At 37.1% G+C, this 16,143-nt stretch overlaps 1 protein-coding gene and 1 pseudogene across 1 annotated transcript; one reads left to right on the forward strand and one right to left on the reverse strand.

Moving 5' to 3' along the window:
- Positions 1-4,607: 4,607 nt before the first annotated feature.
- On the reverse strand, positions 4,608-5,541 carry LOC136151214 (olfactory receptor 2G3-like; annotated as a pseudogene).
- A 9,147-nt stretch (positions 5,542-14,688) lies between these two features.
- Positions 14,689-15,621, forward strand: LOC136151605 (putative olfactory receptor 2W6). Its single transcript, XM_065912860.1, has one exon. It carries the CDS (start codon positions 14,689-14,691, stop codon positions 15,619-15,621), a length of 933 nt encoding a protein of 310 aa, XP_065768932.1.
- Positions 15,622-16,143: the final 522 nt, after the last annotated feature.

Below are 16,143 nucleotides of genomic sequence, written 5' to 3' on the forward strand. Positions count from 1 at the left end.
CAAGGCTATGGTTTTTCCAGTAGTCATGTATGGATGTAAGAGTTGGACTGTGAAGAAAGCTGAGTGCTGAAAAATTGATGTTTTTGAACTGTGGTGTTGGAGAAGACTCTCGAGAATCCCTTGGACTGCAAAGAGATCCAATCAGTCCATCCTGAAGAAGATCAGTCTGAAACTCCAATACTTTGGCCACTTCATGAGAAGAGTTGATTCATTGGAAAAGATCCTGATGCTGGGAGGGGTTGGGGGCAGGAGGAGAAGGGGATGACAGAGGATGAGATGGCTAGATGGCATCACTGACTCGATGGACATGAGTTTGAGTAAACTCTGGGAACTGGTGATGAACAGGGAGGCCTGGCATGCTGCGATTCATGGGGTCGCAAAGAGTTGGACACGACTGAGTGACTGAACTGAACTGAACTGAGGCCAAACCACAGAGATATTTGAAGTCGGCCCTCATTACCATCAAATGCTGAGTTGTTTTCTCATTTCTGCCATATTCATATTAAATTTCTAATAATATAATCTATATTATACATATATGTACCTGCTAGTTACAAATATATTCTGCTATATTTGTAATTAAAGGCTACAAATTGACTTGTAATCTTGAATATTTGTATATTTAAGAATATGCAAAAGGAAATCTTATATATTTGAATTGAAGATACAAATATATCTTCATATTTTCTGTATTTTAAATTTTAGCCAATCTGGTTGTATATTTCATGATTTCAATTGTACTCCCCTGATAACTGATGAAGTTAGCTAGTTGACCTTACATTAATAATTGCCTGATAATTGACTAAAAATAACATAAATGTGAGAAACTGAAAAATCAGTCTTTTACTACAGAGACTAGTAAACATTCCTGCCTAGATTCCTCTTTTCCCTCTGCACAGGCTTCCCCTGGCAAGTTCAGAAACTACACTTATCAGCTAGAGGCACAGAGTAAGATGCACAAGGTCGAAGGCAGGGACTGACCTCACCCAAATCCCCACTGCAAAGTCTTAGATGGGGACAGGCTCAAGCTCAGGAAACACAGAATCATTACATGTAAATTAAGTGTCATTTGACAATGGACATTTTAATTACTAATGTGAAAACATTTTATTACTAAAAGTTGACATTTTTACCATTTGAAAATGGCTGGAAAGTTTATGGGACATTCTAAAAATGTAATCCAGGAGCAGGGAAAGAACTGCTACATGGTACAGGCAGGATGGATAAAGGAATAAAATTGTTGTTCTTCTACTTTAATCACACCCCATGAGTACTTACTGGGTACTGATGGGATATCATGGGTAAACATGGGCTGAGTTTTGCTAGGTGTCAGGCACTCTGCCAAGCTGTTACACTTATCACTCACCACCCTAGGAACTTGATATTATTGTTCCACTCACTATAGAGGAATAATTTTACCTACACGTTCAATAACTCGCCCTGAATATTAAGAAATTGCTGGGTGTTTAAATATTAATTGAACAAAAGATGAATGACAGCATATTGTAGAAGATAAGGGATAAATTAGATCATAATGCTGGAGAACCTGGAATGTTGTGCTACTTAGACTTTATTTAAAAAAAGAAATGACCAACCCCAGATGGAGTCACTGTGCTAAGCTCAGAAAAGTAAACCAAGACACAAAACTTAACCTAATTGTAGTTACAGCCTCCTTCAGGAGTGTGTGGTTTTAGCTATCAGTCTAAAATTTTCTTGTCAACACATTGAAATAAAATTAATATTTTCTGACAGTACTATAAAAATTTAAACATAAAATTTCTTCTCTGCTCTTAGCCTCCTCTCTTCCCACACAGTGAATTGTGTCTCTACGTTTATGTGTTGATTAAACCTGCCCCATTGGCAGGAACACCTGATCATCCATAAAGGGCAGCCACAAGATAACTCCTTAAAAGACAACATTTCTTCTTGATATTGTTTAGGGTCACATGACTCACCATGAAGGTGCTAAAATCTGATTATATAAACTGTCAAGAATACATCATTTGATATACAGCCCTCTGTCTCAATAAACTTATATAAACTATGTTTTGACTTCTAATGGGGAAACAGTTCTCTGAGCTTTCTGAGATGCTCTTCTTGGGTTATAATCCTTGAATTTGGCTCAAATAAAATTTTCCAATTCTTTCTTAGATAGGCTGAAGCTGATTAAATTTTTGTTGACAGCACCAATGAGGTAATCTAATACATAGTCCCTTTTCATCCCCCATAGGTAGCTTACCTGATCCTGAAACAATCCAGTTTTTTTTCCTTCTGCCTATAAAAGTCTTCTATTATGTATAACTTCTCTCTACTTAGTAGATGGGAAGCTACCTGATTTATGACTTGCTGAATAAAGCCAATTAAATCTTAAAATTTATTAGGCTGAATTTTTGTTTTTTTGACATCAGTAATCAGTGCCTCAGTAGTAAAGAATCTGTCTGCCAATGCAGGAGATGCGGGTTTGATCCCTGGGCTGGGAAGATCCCCTAGAGAATGAAATGGCAACCCACTCTAGTATTCTTGCCTGGGAAACCCCATGGACAGAGGAGCCTGGTGGGCTACAGTTCATGGGGTCACAAAAGAGTTGCGCACAGTTTAGCAACTAAAGAACAGCAATCATTTGAAGCCATTTAAATTAGAAAAGTAGAATTATATATGGAAAATAATTTTATGGAATAATCAAACTTATGGAGAAAAGAAAGGTTTGAAGAAACAGTTTGGAGATTTAGAAATTCAGTCATAGATAACAACAAGTGTCTAAGAGACTAGAAGTTGAACTATATGAGCTGCTTGGGTTGGTGTAAAGGTCTGTTGTGAAGCAGAGAGCATATTACACAGCTGAAGGCACTCACAGTCATTGAAATAACTATTATCTCCACACCAAATATATCCATAAACTCATTTCAGCTCAGGGTCACATACTTGCAAACTTATTTAAAATCAAGATACAAGATCTGGATTAGGGCAATGGAATGTGAATAAAATGGAGGGAAAAGATTAACATAACAATAGGGAGTAAGATTAAGAAGACTTTGATATTCATATGAGGGTCATGTAGACCTAACTATAAAGTAGAACTCATATTTAGATTTTTTGCTGAGTTAGAGGAGTTAAGAAAAGGAATAGGGATACTTTGGTCTATTTAAAGGTTATTAAAATGATTTTAGAAAGTGGTGAAAATTTCTATCAGAGAGAGCAAATGGCTAAGGTCTATCAAGTCATCATGAGGTTTTAAATCACAAAAGTGGTGTAGAAGTAGCCAAAATTATTGTGTGGCTTCTATTAATAAATAACAGGCCGTGGGCTAAGCTCAGATTTGCTTATCACAACAGTCATGTAAATTAGGAACTATTGTTACCACTTAAGTATTAAATAGTAATCTGCTTGATTAGCTTGATAGATTGGGTTTTGAACTCAAGTATTTTGACCCAAAATATCAATCATATTCTTTTCAGCACGGATGACACAATCTGTACTGGCTCCTCAGAAGTGACAATTGGTGTTGATCTAAAGAGAAGTGAAATAAAGAGAGATTTTGGTTGGTCTCGGGGTTTCCAGCACAATGAAAAAGAAGCGCAATGTACAGGACGCTGCGGAATACAGGACAATTGCAAACAAACAAACCAAGCACAAGTTAAGAAGGATGGAGGAGGAGTGAAGAATTTGGAGGTTATAGAACACCATAGTGTTTTCCAAAGTATCTCATAATCTTTAAGATTTATTCAGCACTTACCAGAGCCATGAGTCATTTAAAAGTACATTGCATGAATTAATGTATTTAATTCTCACTGCAAACCTGTGAGGTGATTAAATTGAGGAACAAAGAGATTAAGTAAAGAACAAAAGGTTTTACCAAGCTGGCTTCAGAACCCATGTGTTTTACAATTTCAGAGACCTTGAAAGAAGAAATATAGCATTGAGTAAGATTCAATACAAGGTTTTGCCCTGTAGCTCCTCGGTCCATTTGAAATTAGATTACATTAAGTTTTAGTATTTCATTAAACTATTAAGTAGCTTCTATAATTATTTAAAAATTATTTCTATTGTTTTCATTTAAAAGCAAACCTTTTCCTTCCTTAATAGCTTTTTAAATAGATTCACAAGTCTGGTACATTACTGTAAAAAGAGCCCATATTTTCAAGTTTTTTTTTTTTTTTTTTTCTTGAAAGAATTGGGATTCCGTGGTAGAATGTTTTAAGCAGTGTCACACCAGGGCTCTTTTACTAAAGAAGTACAACAGTAATCACCTCATGCTAAGATATACTTTTCCATTTTCTGATTCATATTAAACACTATTTAATTCCCTAATCAAATATGTAAGCACATGCATATTGGGTAGATCACTAAATCTCCCTATACTGGGATATGCCCTTTAAAGACATTTAGTAGAAGAAAGTATGAAGAGGTTTATAAAACACACACATACACACAGATGAAGTTCCATGAGATGTACAAGTAGAATCGAAATGTGCTTCTTTTTTCTAAACCACAGTAGCCATATTGTTGGTAAGACAGAAAGGTAAGTAGTCACTTGGGAGTAGTTATTCAAGCTTAGGTCTCTTCAATAATTTTCCTCAATGAAAAGTCACCATTTCCTTTTTTTTTCCTTAGTAATTTTGTTCTATTCTCAGCATCCTTCTCAAGGCTCCTTTCACATCCTTGTTCCTCAGAGGATATGTGAGGGGGTTGAGGGTGGGAGTTACAACAGTGTAGAAGAGTGTAAAGAACTCCCTCTGGCTATGGCCATAGAATCTCTTTGGTTGAATGTATATGGCTGAGTTGGTCCCAAAGAAGAGGGACACCACCAGCAGAAGGGAACCGCAGGTCCCTAGAGCCCTACGCCAAGCTTGGAATGACTTAATTTTTGACACTGCCTGCACGATGAATCCATAAGAGACCAATATCAATGCCACAGGAAGAAGAAGGAGAACTAATGTGGCCACAAAATGCTGGACTTCATTTGTATGGAAGTCAATGCAGGCCAAACTGATCATGGCAGGCACTTCGCATAAGAAGTTGTGCACACGGTGATGTCCACAGCGAGGAAGGCGAAGGGTGATGGTTCCTTGGATAAGAGTGCTTCCTACTCCACACAGCCAGGCTATTCCTGCTAAGGACTTACAAAATGATGGGTGCATAACACTGGTGTAATTGAGAGGTCTGCAGACTGCTACATAGTGATCAAAGACCATGATGATCAGGAGAACACACTCAGTGGAACCCAGTGAGAGGGACACATAGAGTTATGGCACAGCCTGTCGATGTGATGGTCTTGGCTGCTCCCTTCAGGTTCCACAATAACTGGGGGACGATGCTGGTAGCTAAGCAAAGGTCAAGAAATGAGAGATTTGTGAGGAAGAAATACATAGGTGTGTGAAGTCTAGGGTCCAGGCAGGAGACCAGCATAATGGCTGTGTTGCCCAGGAGGGTCAAAAGATAGGATATCAAGATGACCACAAAAAGGATGGCCTCCAATTGAGGCTGGTCTGAGAATCCAAGCAAAATAAAATCTCCCCCAGATGTTTCATTGTTTTGTTCCATTAGTCTGTTATTGTAAAAGAGAAAAATGGACTCAAAATTCAATTGAGGGAAATCACATCATTACTATTTACTTCAAAATTTGGAAGAAAACTCAGATTTTCTTGACTAGTCAGTTTTCACAGAGAAGGAAAAATGGTAATTATTAAAAAGGCATTCTTACAAACAAAGGCATTGTTTTGTGCCATCATTTCTTGATTCAATAAATATTTGACCCATCCTCTTTTTTTGTGTGTGCCCATTCTCTTTTCCCATTAGTTGAAAATTATTATTAAAGGTAATTTTCCTAAGAAGGAAAGTATAGCTCTCAGTTTGAGTGGCTATATAATTCTGTTAGTGGAAGTGGGAGGAAAGAAGAGAGGAAAGCTGAAGCAAATTTAAGCGCCTAGTATGAAAGGAATTGTAAGTGATCTTTGTTTCCACAGAAACTACAATGCAAAATAATGAATAACAGTTGAGTCAGTAGATCAGAAAAATAAATGGAACATATTTTGTGCCTTTTGTTACTCAAAGACAAAGCAAGTTCTGATAATGTTTCTTATAACTAAATATTTGATCTGAGTGTGTGTAGGGTCAGACACAGGTGAATTTCAGCAGAGAGGAAAGCTAAATAATTTTGCAAGCTATTTAGCAACTGACTACAAGTTTTTATACCTCAAAGTTGGTGAAAAAAACATATTTGGAATACATCCACATAAAAATGGATGCACAAACTCAGGTGTGCAGTTGGTTCAGTTTTTGATAAAATGTCTTCAGATTAAAAAAAATAAGGTAAAAACTCACTTACACACACCCACTAAGTTAAAGACAAGGAATTGGCATTTGGGAACATCATGAAAAGGCAAAATATGTCTTTGTCATCAATTTTGCATTCTGCAGAACAGAATCAGTCCAGATTATATTTCGCCGTACCTCTTCATTTACTATTTTTCTACAGTATCATCTTCTGTGTCCTCAAATTTTATGCTCTCATCAAGCATGCATGCTCAGTCATGTCCAGCTCTTTGCAAACCATGGACTGTAACTAGCCATGCTTCTCTGTCCATGGGATTCTCCATGCAAGAATACTGCAGTGAGTTGCCATTCCTTCGTCAGAGCATCTTCCCAATTCAGGGACCGAATCCACATCTCCTGAATTGGCAGGCAGATTGGTTACCTCTGCACCACCTGGGAAGTCCCCTTTATGCTCTAAAATCAGTATCTTGTTGAAACAGGAATAATGAAAGCTGAATTTGTAAGCTTATTCAGGTATATATATATACTTTTAAAAGTAACCTTGCATCTTAAGTGAAATAAACACACTTTCAAAATTTTGTTTTTTTAATGTTATTGAAGAAAGTTGAGCAATGTAATTGTATGTGTTTAAAGTGTACAACATGATAACATGCTTTATGTATATATTGCAGAATGATTACAAAGATCAAGAAAATTAACATATTCATCACCTCACATAGATAACATTGGTTAACTCTTTTCTCTGTGTGAGGTGAGAATGCTTCTGATCTACTTTCAGCAACTTTCAAGTCTACAATACCATGTTAGTAACTAAAGTCACCATGTCACACATTAGCTCCTCAGTACTTACTCTTATAACTGAAAACTTTTATCCTTTCACTTGTTCCATATACCCCTCCCCCTAGTCTCTGGAACCCACTATTCTAGTCTCTATTTTCTGTTTCTCTCTTTGTCTTTTTTTAATTCAGCACCTAAGTGGTACCATATGGTATTTTCATACAGGTTGTAGCAAATGGCAGGATCTCCTTCTTTCTCATGGCTATACCAGATAGATACATAATCTCATTTTCTTTATCCATTTTTCCATTGAAGAACATATAGCTTATATCCAGAGTTTAGCTACTGTCAAACAGAAGAAATATCTAGAGGAATATCTTTTTCCTTAGGCAAAAAGTTCAAGAATTTTCTTTCTGCCATGCCCTTTTTTGATTATTTGTGCGGTATGAAAAATGATTATATTTGGCATAAATATGTAGAGGAAGGACTCCTGAAAGGGAATCTGGAGGAGAGACAAAGTGAATCTTTAAAGTTGCTGAGTCAGTCCATGCTGGCTAAGGTACCTGGAGGCCACCCAAGAGGGAGAGAGAAGTGGTGATAAAAGAAACTAAGAGGGGTTTCTTCCGTCATCTAGGTCATCCTCCTTCTGCCTTATAGCTTTGTCAGCATGCAGAAAAAAAGACGGGCAACATGATTTAAGCATGTTACAATTGCTTCACTGAAGTGGATATCACTGCCCAATACCAATGAACTCAGCAGAAGTAAAGAGTTCTTGAGCAGTAGTCCTTCGAGAAAATCAAATCAGGAAAAAGTGAGAAGTACATAGGAGATAGATGTTCAAGAGCTCAGGGATCTGTAACTCCAAGTTGCTAATTAACATGAAGTTTAGTGTCCAGAACAGAGTTTTCTCAAGGGAGAAGTGTAAAGGAAGGCATTCCTCAACTGGACATTTGCTTTATCTCCAGCCAGGCAATATCATAGACAAACTCTGTCACCTTCACCCCAGCCCCTCAAGCATGTGCATTCTTATATTCTTTTCTGTGGCTGAAGAAAAGAAAAGAAAAGTACTGTCTTTGCCATTAGGGTTTAGTTACATAATTGGATAAGTGAGACTTGTTTCTCATTTGTAATCAATTATCTTCATTAACAAATAAAATATTTTTCAATGTCAATAAATATTAACTGTAACAGCAGTGCCTGAGTAATACTTTGTTATAAGAATGCACCAAGTTATTTGAGTAAGTTCCATATTCTTAGGCATTAAATGTGTTTATCATTTTACCATAAGTTAAAAATTTCTGTGATGAAATTTTTATAATAAAATGTGCTTTATAATATGTCCTCATAATATTACATTTTTACTTTACAGATATAACATTGTTATATTTAAAGGAATTTAAAAAAATCTATATTCTCATAAGGTCAGTGCGTAAGAGTTCCTCCACTTATTCCAATTCAGTGATTATTTTTGTCATGTGATCTGAAATGGCAGCCCACTCCAGTATTCTTTCCTGGAGAATCCCATGGGTGGAGGAGCCTGGTAGGCTACAGCCCATGGGGTTTCAAATAGTCAGACACGACTGAAGGAACTCATTTTCACTTTCAATCTGCTAGGCAAAAAATGTACACATCACCATGGTTTTTGATTGGCCTATGAAACTCTTCCAAATACTAAGTTTATGCAAGTTTTCATCTATAGTTTTTTCCATTATCCAAGTAAGATTCATACTCTGCAGTAAAATCTTTACGTATTTAATCCTTTTATGTATATTTTCATTAAGTTTGTTAGCCAGAGATCTAATATTCGATCATCATTGAGCCCTTAAATAATGATTAGTTCCTCACTGATTTGACATATTGAATATTTTGTAGTTGTTAACATCTTTGAATGTAAATGATTAAGAGGAAATATATTCAATTACACACATACAATGGAATATTAGCCAGAAAAAGGAACAAATTTGAGTCAGTTGTAGTGAGATGGATGAATCTAGAGCCTGTTTTACAGAGTAAAGTAAATCAGAAAGAAAGAAACAAATATCATATATTAACGTATATGTATGGATTCCAGAAAAATAGTAGTGATGAACCTGTTTACAGGGAAGAAATGGAGATGACACATAGAGAACAGACTTGTGGATACAGCAGGGGAAGGAGAGAGTAGGACGAACTGAGAAAGTAACTTTGACATATATACACTACCATGCATACGATAGACAGCTAGTGGAAAGCTGCTTTATTACACAGACAGCCCGGCTAGTGCCCTGTGATAACCTAGAGGGGTGGGATATGGTGGAGGGAGGGAGGCTTAAAAGGGAGGGGAAATATATATAATAATGGCTGATTCGCATTGTTGTATGGCAGAAACCAGCACAACATTATAAAGCAATTATCCTCCAATTTAAAAAAAAAAAAAGAATCTTGAAGTGAATTATTCAGAAACACTTTCTGAGAGTTGAACTACTATTAATATATACTAGAATAGTAAGCTGTTTATCAGATAGAGTTTAGTGCTAGAGAAAGCATCTGTAGATTTGTTGCCATTGGCCTTTTTCTTCAATATTGGTAAATTATTCTCAGCACATAAAGAATCTTAAGTGTAATCGATAATTTTCCAAAATGCATTTGTGGCATTAAGTGAGATTGTGAAAGTCATGTCTGACTCTTTGCGACCCCATGGACTATGGAAATTCTCCAGGCCAGGATACTGGAGTGGATAGCCTTTCCATTCTCCAGGGGATGTTCCCCAACCCAGGGATTGAGTAGGGGTCTCCCACATTACAGGTGGATTCTTTACCAGCTGAGCCACAAGGGAAACCCAAGAATACTGGAACGGGTAGCCTATCCCTTCTCCAGCGGACCTTCCTGACCCAGGAATCAAACCAGAGTCTCCTGCATTGCAGGCAGATTCTTTACCAACTGAACTATCAGGGAAGCCCTTAAGTGAGATTCAGTTTTATATAATGAATGTCTCAGTGTAATCTAGAATATCATACATATCAGTAACTGAGTTTTTGAGCCTCATTCAAAAGAAGGGCCAATATTTTCAATATTCAAAATCAGTCCTTCTCAAGCAGCATTTCAAGGAAGAAAGAAACATTGATTAGTCCCAGTACACTCCAATGATTATAATGGTATCTAAATCCAACTTAAAAATTCATTGCTTTGGAGTAGGGCGTTGTCTACTGTGGAAATTTGTAAGACTATTTCATAGAAAATAGATTTTGTCACCAGAACATGATTAGAACTGGACTATTTCCTAAGAAGTATACTTTCTGGAAAAGAAGAGTGTACAGAGTCCAGAGTGTGGGTTGTTGCAAATGATTTTGGATCTTTTGCAATAATGAGCCTTTAATGCATGAGTGGGCTACACAAGTGATGGGGTAGCTGGAAAACCAAACAGTAAAATGAGAGTTGAACTTGAGATTAGAAATAGCTGGCAGCTGCTCCCACTGCTGGACTTGAAGAAGCAAAAGAAGCAAAAGGCCCAGGATAACCTGGTGGAAGCCTGGACAATGGTAAGCTTGCCAATAGAACTAGAACCAAAAGAGGAGATGGGCACCTCATCTTGAAAAGCCTCCTACAGCACAGTGGAAGGCAGAATGACCCTGGCTTCTCTTTTCTCTTCATTCTGCTCTCCTGCCAGTCAGTGTTTCCCGTGTGAAAGCCAGTCAGTCAGGGAGCCTGGACGAAGCAGCCTTCAGACCCCAGTCCTCCTGGAATACAGAACGGTGATGGAAAGGGACGATGAGAAAATTTGAGGGCAAACAAACCCAGGACCAGCACACCTAGCAAATATTTTTATCCCTCTTTGGCACTACACTTTCACATTTTGTCACTACAGTTGAAAGAAAAGTTTATGGAAGGAAAATGACGACATAGTCTACGTATCAGTTTTTTCTAATGTTTACTATTATGTGACCATTAGTCGCTAAGATGTGTCGGGCTCTTTGAGACCCCATGGACTGTAGCCCACCGAGCACCTCTGTCCATGAGAGTCTCCAGGCAAGAATACTGGAGTGGGTTGCCATTCCCTTCTCTAGGGGATCTTTCCAACCCAGGGACCGAACCCGCATCTCCTGCACTGTAGGCAGATTCTTTACCACCTAAGCTACCAGGGAAGCCCAACCTCATCAGAAACTTTTTCAGACAATCTCAACACATGAACACTGCAATTTTAAAATTAGATGTATATATTTATATCTTATATTTTATCCATAGATTTATAATTTTTGTAAAATATAAATTGTACCTGAATGGATTATTTTACACAAAACCTGATATACACCATATACTTAAGAGACAACTATAGAATAACATTGGGAATACTTTAAGAAGTGATTATCCTGCTGTGTGTAGAGCATAATTCATATTTAATACAAAGACTTCTTTTAAAAAAAAAAGACTTTTTAGAAACAAATTTATTCATTTTAATTGGAGGCTAATTACCTTACAATATTGTAGTGGTTTTGCCATATATTGCCATGAATCAGCCACAGGTGTACGTTTAGATCTTTAATTCATTTTGAATTTATTTTTGTGTATGGTGTTAGAAAGTGTTCTAGTTTCATCCTTTTACAAGTGGTTGACCAGTTCTCCCACAAAGGCTTTATTTTTAACCATTCCTTAAAAGATTCTATGGAATGCATATGTACAAAACTAAGGTTCTCTAACAAAAATTTTATGAATTAAAATTTCAGTGAGGAATGAATGAAAAGTTTAGGTTGACAGAAAAACACTACTATGTAGTACTATAAAGTAAATTTAAAAGGATACTGAATATCAATCCCTATAGAGCACATGGACTGATATTCAATAGCTGGTGATGATATATACTGGAAAAGAATATTAAAAGAATGTAGATGTACATATAAGTTATATATGGGGCTTCCCAGGGTGGCTCAGCATTAAGAATCTGCCTACCAATATAGGAGACATGAGTTCAATCTTTGGGTCAGGAAGATCCCCCTGGAGAAGGAAATGGCAACCCACTCCAGTTTTCTTGCCTGGTAAATTCCATGGATAGAGGAGCCTGGTGGACATCAGTCCATGAAATTGCAAAAGAGTTGGACACAACTTAACACCTAAACATCATAAATCACATATAAATGTATATTAAACATGCAAGAATATAAAAACTATATATGTATAAAGTTGGATCAATTTGATATACACCTAAAAAAACACATTGTAACTCAACTATACTTCAATAAAAAATCTTTTAGGGTACTATCCAAATAATATTGACACATTATTACCTAGTTATATTTAATAGTATGTAATAGAAAGTAGGTGAAAGACTTTAACAGGCTCCAGAAACTTCATTATGTGTAGAACTAAAGGATGTTCTCACAGAAGGAACTTCAATGGTCCTTTCTATCTGTTATCCAGTAGACTATGACAACATGAAAGTATCTGTTTTGAATACCTTACAGCAAAATGCCTGTGTACATGCACGTGTGTGTTTACAAGGCATTATGCAATTGATTGTCTTCCACTGACAACAGAAGCACAAGTCTCTGTGGCTCTCCTCTCTCCAGGGGCCTCTCTCTCTCTTTAATGTAGTGGTGGAAAGTTACCTGGGAAGAAAAACTAAAGACATTTGTGCTGAGTAAACAAGTTAGCCACCATTCATCTGAAGAGAGCTTCAGATTAGAGGGGTTTGGGATTACAAGAGCATGAGACAACAGGAGAGACTGAGTTTACTGCCCACATGGGGTTCCTCCACTGCCTATCCTAGAACTGTGATCACGATTGAACTTTTCATCAAAACCCCCAAGAACCTCTATCCTGGATTGCCATTCTCTCCAGAAGGTAGAACGTACTCTCTGTCGTTTTCAGAAAAAAGGAAAAGTGCTCGCTTTGGCATCACATATACAAAAAAAAAAAAAAAAAAAGCAGAAAAAAGGAAAATTAATTTCAAAAGTTAAGAAATCTAGAGCTACTTGCCTTCCGCAGTGAATGTAAGTAGTTTTTCAAATGTGCAACCCAACATTGACTAATGATGAATAATTGACTACCTTCTCCTCTTGGCAGATGTAAAACCCCATATTCTCACCTTGACTAACAACAGGAATATGAAAGTGAGAACAGGTTCAGTGTGGTCTGTTTGGAAAATATTGGTTATTCTTGCAACATAAATGCACAAGGAAAAAATTGTGAAAATGTAGAACTACATCAAGCAAAATGAGGCCACTCAGGTGCTGACATTTTTCCAGGAGTCACTGAATATTTCAACAATACAGTTATTTTATTCTTTACCGAATAGTAGAGTCAAAGTTAGCCAGAAGAGGTCAATGTCAATTATAGTGTATTTAGTGTTAATTTTAATTCAGGGTTTTTATTTCCCCACCAAAATGCATGGGCAGATAGATGCTAGCCAATGTGACCACCAGGGTCAGTTACTTCCTTTTGCTCTAATTCTGGTAAAACAATCATACTCTACTCAAAATACATGATAGTTTTGTCTTAGCAAAAATTCAAAATCTAGCTGATTTTTAGCTTGGATGTCAATAAGCCACTTATTCCCTCTAAAGTGGACTATGCAATAATTGCCTGAGAGTCGCTGTAATGGCCACGGGTTCTTGGAAGTAAGTTTTATTTTCTAGTGGAGATATTTAGGGGAAAACCAGAAATTTTCAATGGAGGGTTTATTGTTGTTTTTTATTACTTTGTTTTTAAGGGATTTTTTAGATTTGAAATCAAAAGTAAATGACTGCAACCATTTTGAAAATCTCTGAACAAACCATTCAGAACTACAAATTTTCATAACTTTGCAAGTTTATGGTTAAAAAGACACAGGTGAGTTCTACATAATTTACTTTTAGCAAAGTCAACACATTGTATTAGGTGGCTGAATTCGTATACTCTTGTAATAAAATGACATTAAAGTATGTGAACTGAGGGGCTACTAGGGGCAAGAATTTGCTATTTTAGAGACTGTAAAGTAGATTTTTCTAGAGAGTAGTGTTTACTCTCTAGAAAGTAAATACTAGAAAATATTACTCTCTAGAAAGTTCTCAGACTAGGGACTCAAATAGCGAGATCACCGAAGTTTTCTTTAATACTATTATCAGGTTAATAATTATTTGCTTCACACAAAAAGATTGAATATTAGTGATAACCATATCTAACACTTGCAATGTGAAAATTCTAACTCTTCTTAATTTGTCTTTAGTTCTCCAGTTCTGTGTATCTTGTCAGACTCTTGCTCTCTCAATGTATTTGTCAACTTACCTTTTATATCTGTTATCTATCATTTATCCATATATGTAACCATCATCTTTCTTTCAATTTCTTTGGCTTTCACACCATGCACATTAATGGCCTGTATATTTTATCTTCAGAGAATTTGGGATACGTCTCAAACCTGCTTTTGTATATGTTCAGTTCTAATCTATATTTATATATTTTTTTAAGCATTAGGTGTTTTCATGATGTTGTATATTTCTTTCTGTATAACAAGTCAACAAGTTACATTTTTTATTTTGCACAATTTTACTTTGCCTTTTATTTCTCTATAGAAAAATCAGTGCCAAAATGTTCACCTTACTCAGTTAGTTAATTTTCCACTGACTTTAATATCTGATTTTCTTCCCAAAATAGAAATGACCAAGAATGGTGACTCATAATTAAGCAATGAAAGGAACAAATGCTAGCACTCTGGCAGGTTTCATCTTACTGGGCTTTTCTGACCAGCCCCACCTGGAAATGGTCCTCCTTCTCGTCGTCTCTATCATATACATTCTGACACTGATGGGGAACACAGCGATCATACTGGTCTCGTACTTTAGCCCCAAACTCCACACGCCCATGTATTTCTTCCTCTCCAATCTCTCCTTCCTGGACCTCTGTTTCACCACCAGTGTTGTCCCACAAATGCTTTGGAATCTCAAGGGGCCTGACAAGACCATCAGCTACACTGGTTGTGTGATCCAGCTGTATGTTGCTTTGGGGCTGGGCTCCACAGAGTGCATCCTGCTGACTGTTATGGCCTATGACCGCTTCAGTGCTATCTGTCGACCCCTCCACTATGGAGTCATCATGCACCCAAAGCTTCTCCGGCAACTAGCAGCCCTGGCCTGGATCAGTGGTTTTGTGGGGTCCACGGTTCAGACCATCCTTGTTTTCCAGTTGCCTCTCTGCAGCCATCACATGGTGGATGATTTCACGTGTGAGGAGCCTGCCCTGATTAAGATTGCCTGTGTGAACACAACCTTCCTGGAAAATGAGCTCTCCATAGCTTCTGTTCTCTATGTGGTGATACCTCTGGGGCTTATTCTGGTCTCCTATGGCTGCATTGTTAGGACTGTGCTGAGGATAAAATCCGCTGAAGGCAGGAGGAAAGCATTTGGGACTTGTGGGTCCCACCTAATCGTTGTGGTTTTGTTTTTTGGGACTCTAACTTCCATTTACATTCAACCCAAGAGCAAATACACCCAGAATTACAGTAAATTCCTCACCCTCTTCTACACTGTAGTGACACCCTCACTTAATCCTTTGATCTACACCTTGAGAAACAAAGAAACTAAGTGGGCGCTACAAAGGTTGCTGGGAAGAGACTCAAGTTAGGGAGAAATGTGAAATATCCTCATGCAATTCCTCAGGTATTAAGGATTTTTAGCATCATTTAGGTTTGGTTTTTCCTTGTGTTGTAAAGATCACAGCTAAATCTCCTGAATAAAATGGTATGAAATTTTCTTTCAATGACATTGTGCAGTCAAATGCTCTTCCTCTTGATGTGCTCTTTCCATGACATTGTGAAGTTGCTTACTCTAAATCCTTCTCAAATTCCTTTCCAGAAATGTTATGTCTCTTTTTCCTTTTGGCTGTTTCCTAAAGATTATATGAATAAATAAATAAATATTTATAGTGGTGCATATGTATACATATTATAATTTCACAAATCCTGGAGTTATTGTTCTAGGGATTAACTAATGGCAGGGTGGATATGTTCATGGCAGATCTATTTTCTCATCACAGAAGAAATCACCTGCCTCACAGAGATAGAACTTTCTTGAGAACTTTCTGTTGTTTTCCAGATTGCTCATTTAATAGTTCCATAGGCCATAACTGTTCTGTCCATTGTTTACA

The sequence above is a fragment of the Muntiacus reevesi genome, chromosome 20 (genome assembly GCF_963930625.1).
Source record: "Muntiacus reevesi chromosome 20, mMunRee1.1, whole genome shotgun sequence".
Taxonomy (NCBI): Eukaryota; Metazoa; Chordata; class Mammalia; order Artiodactyla; family Cervidae; genus Muntiacus; species Muntiacus reevesi.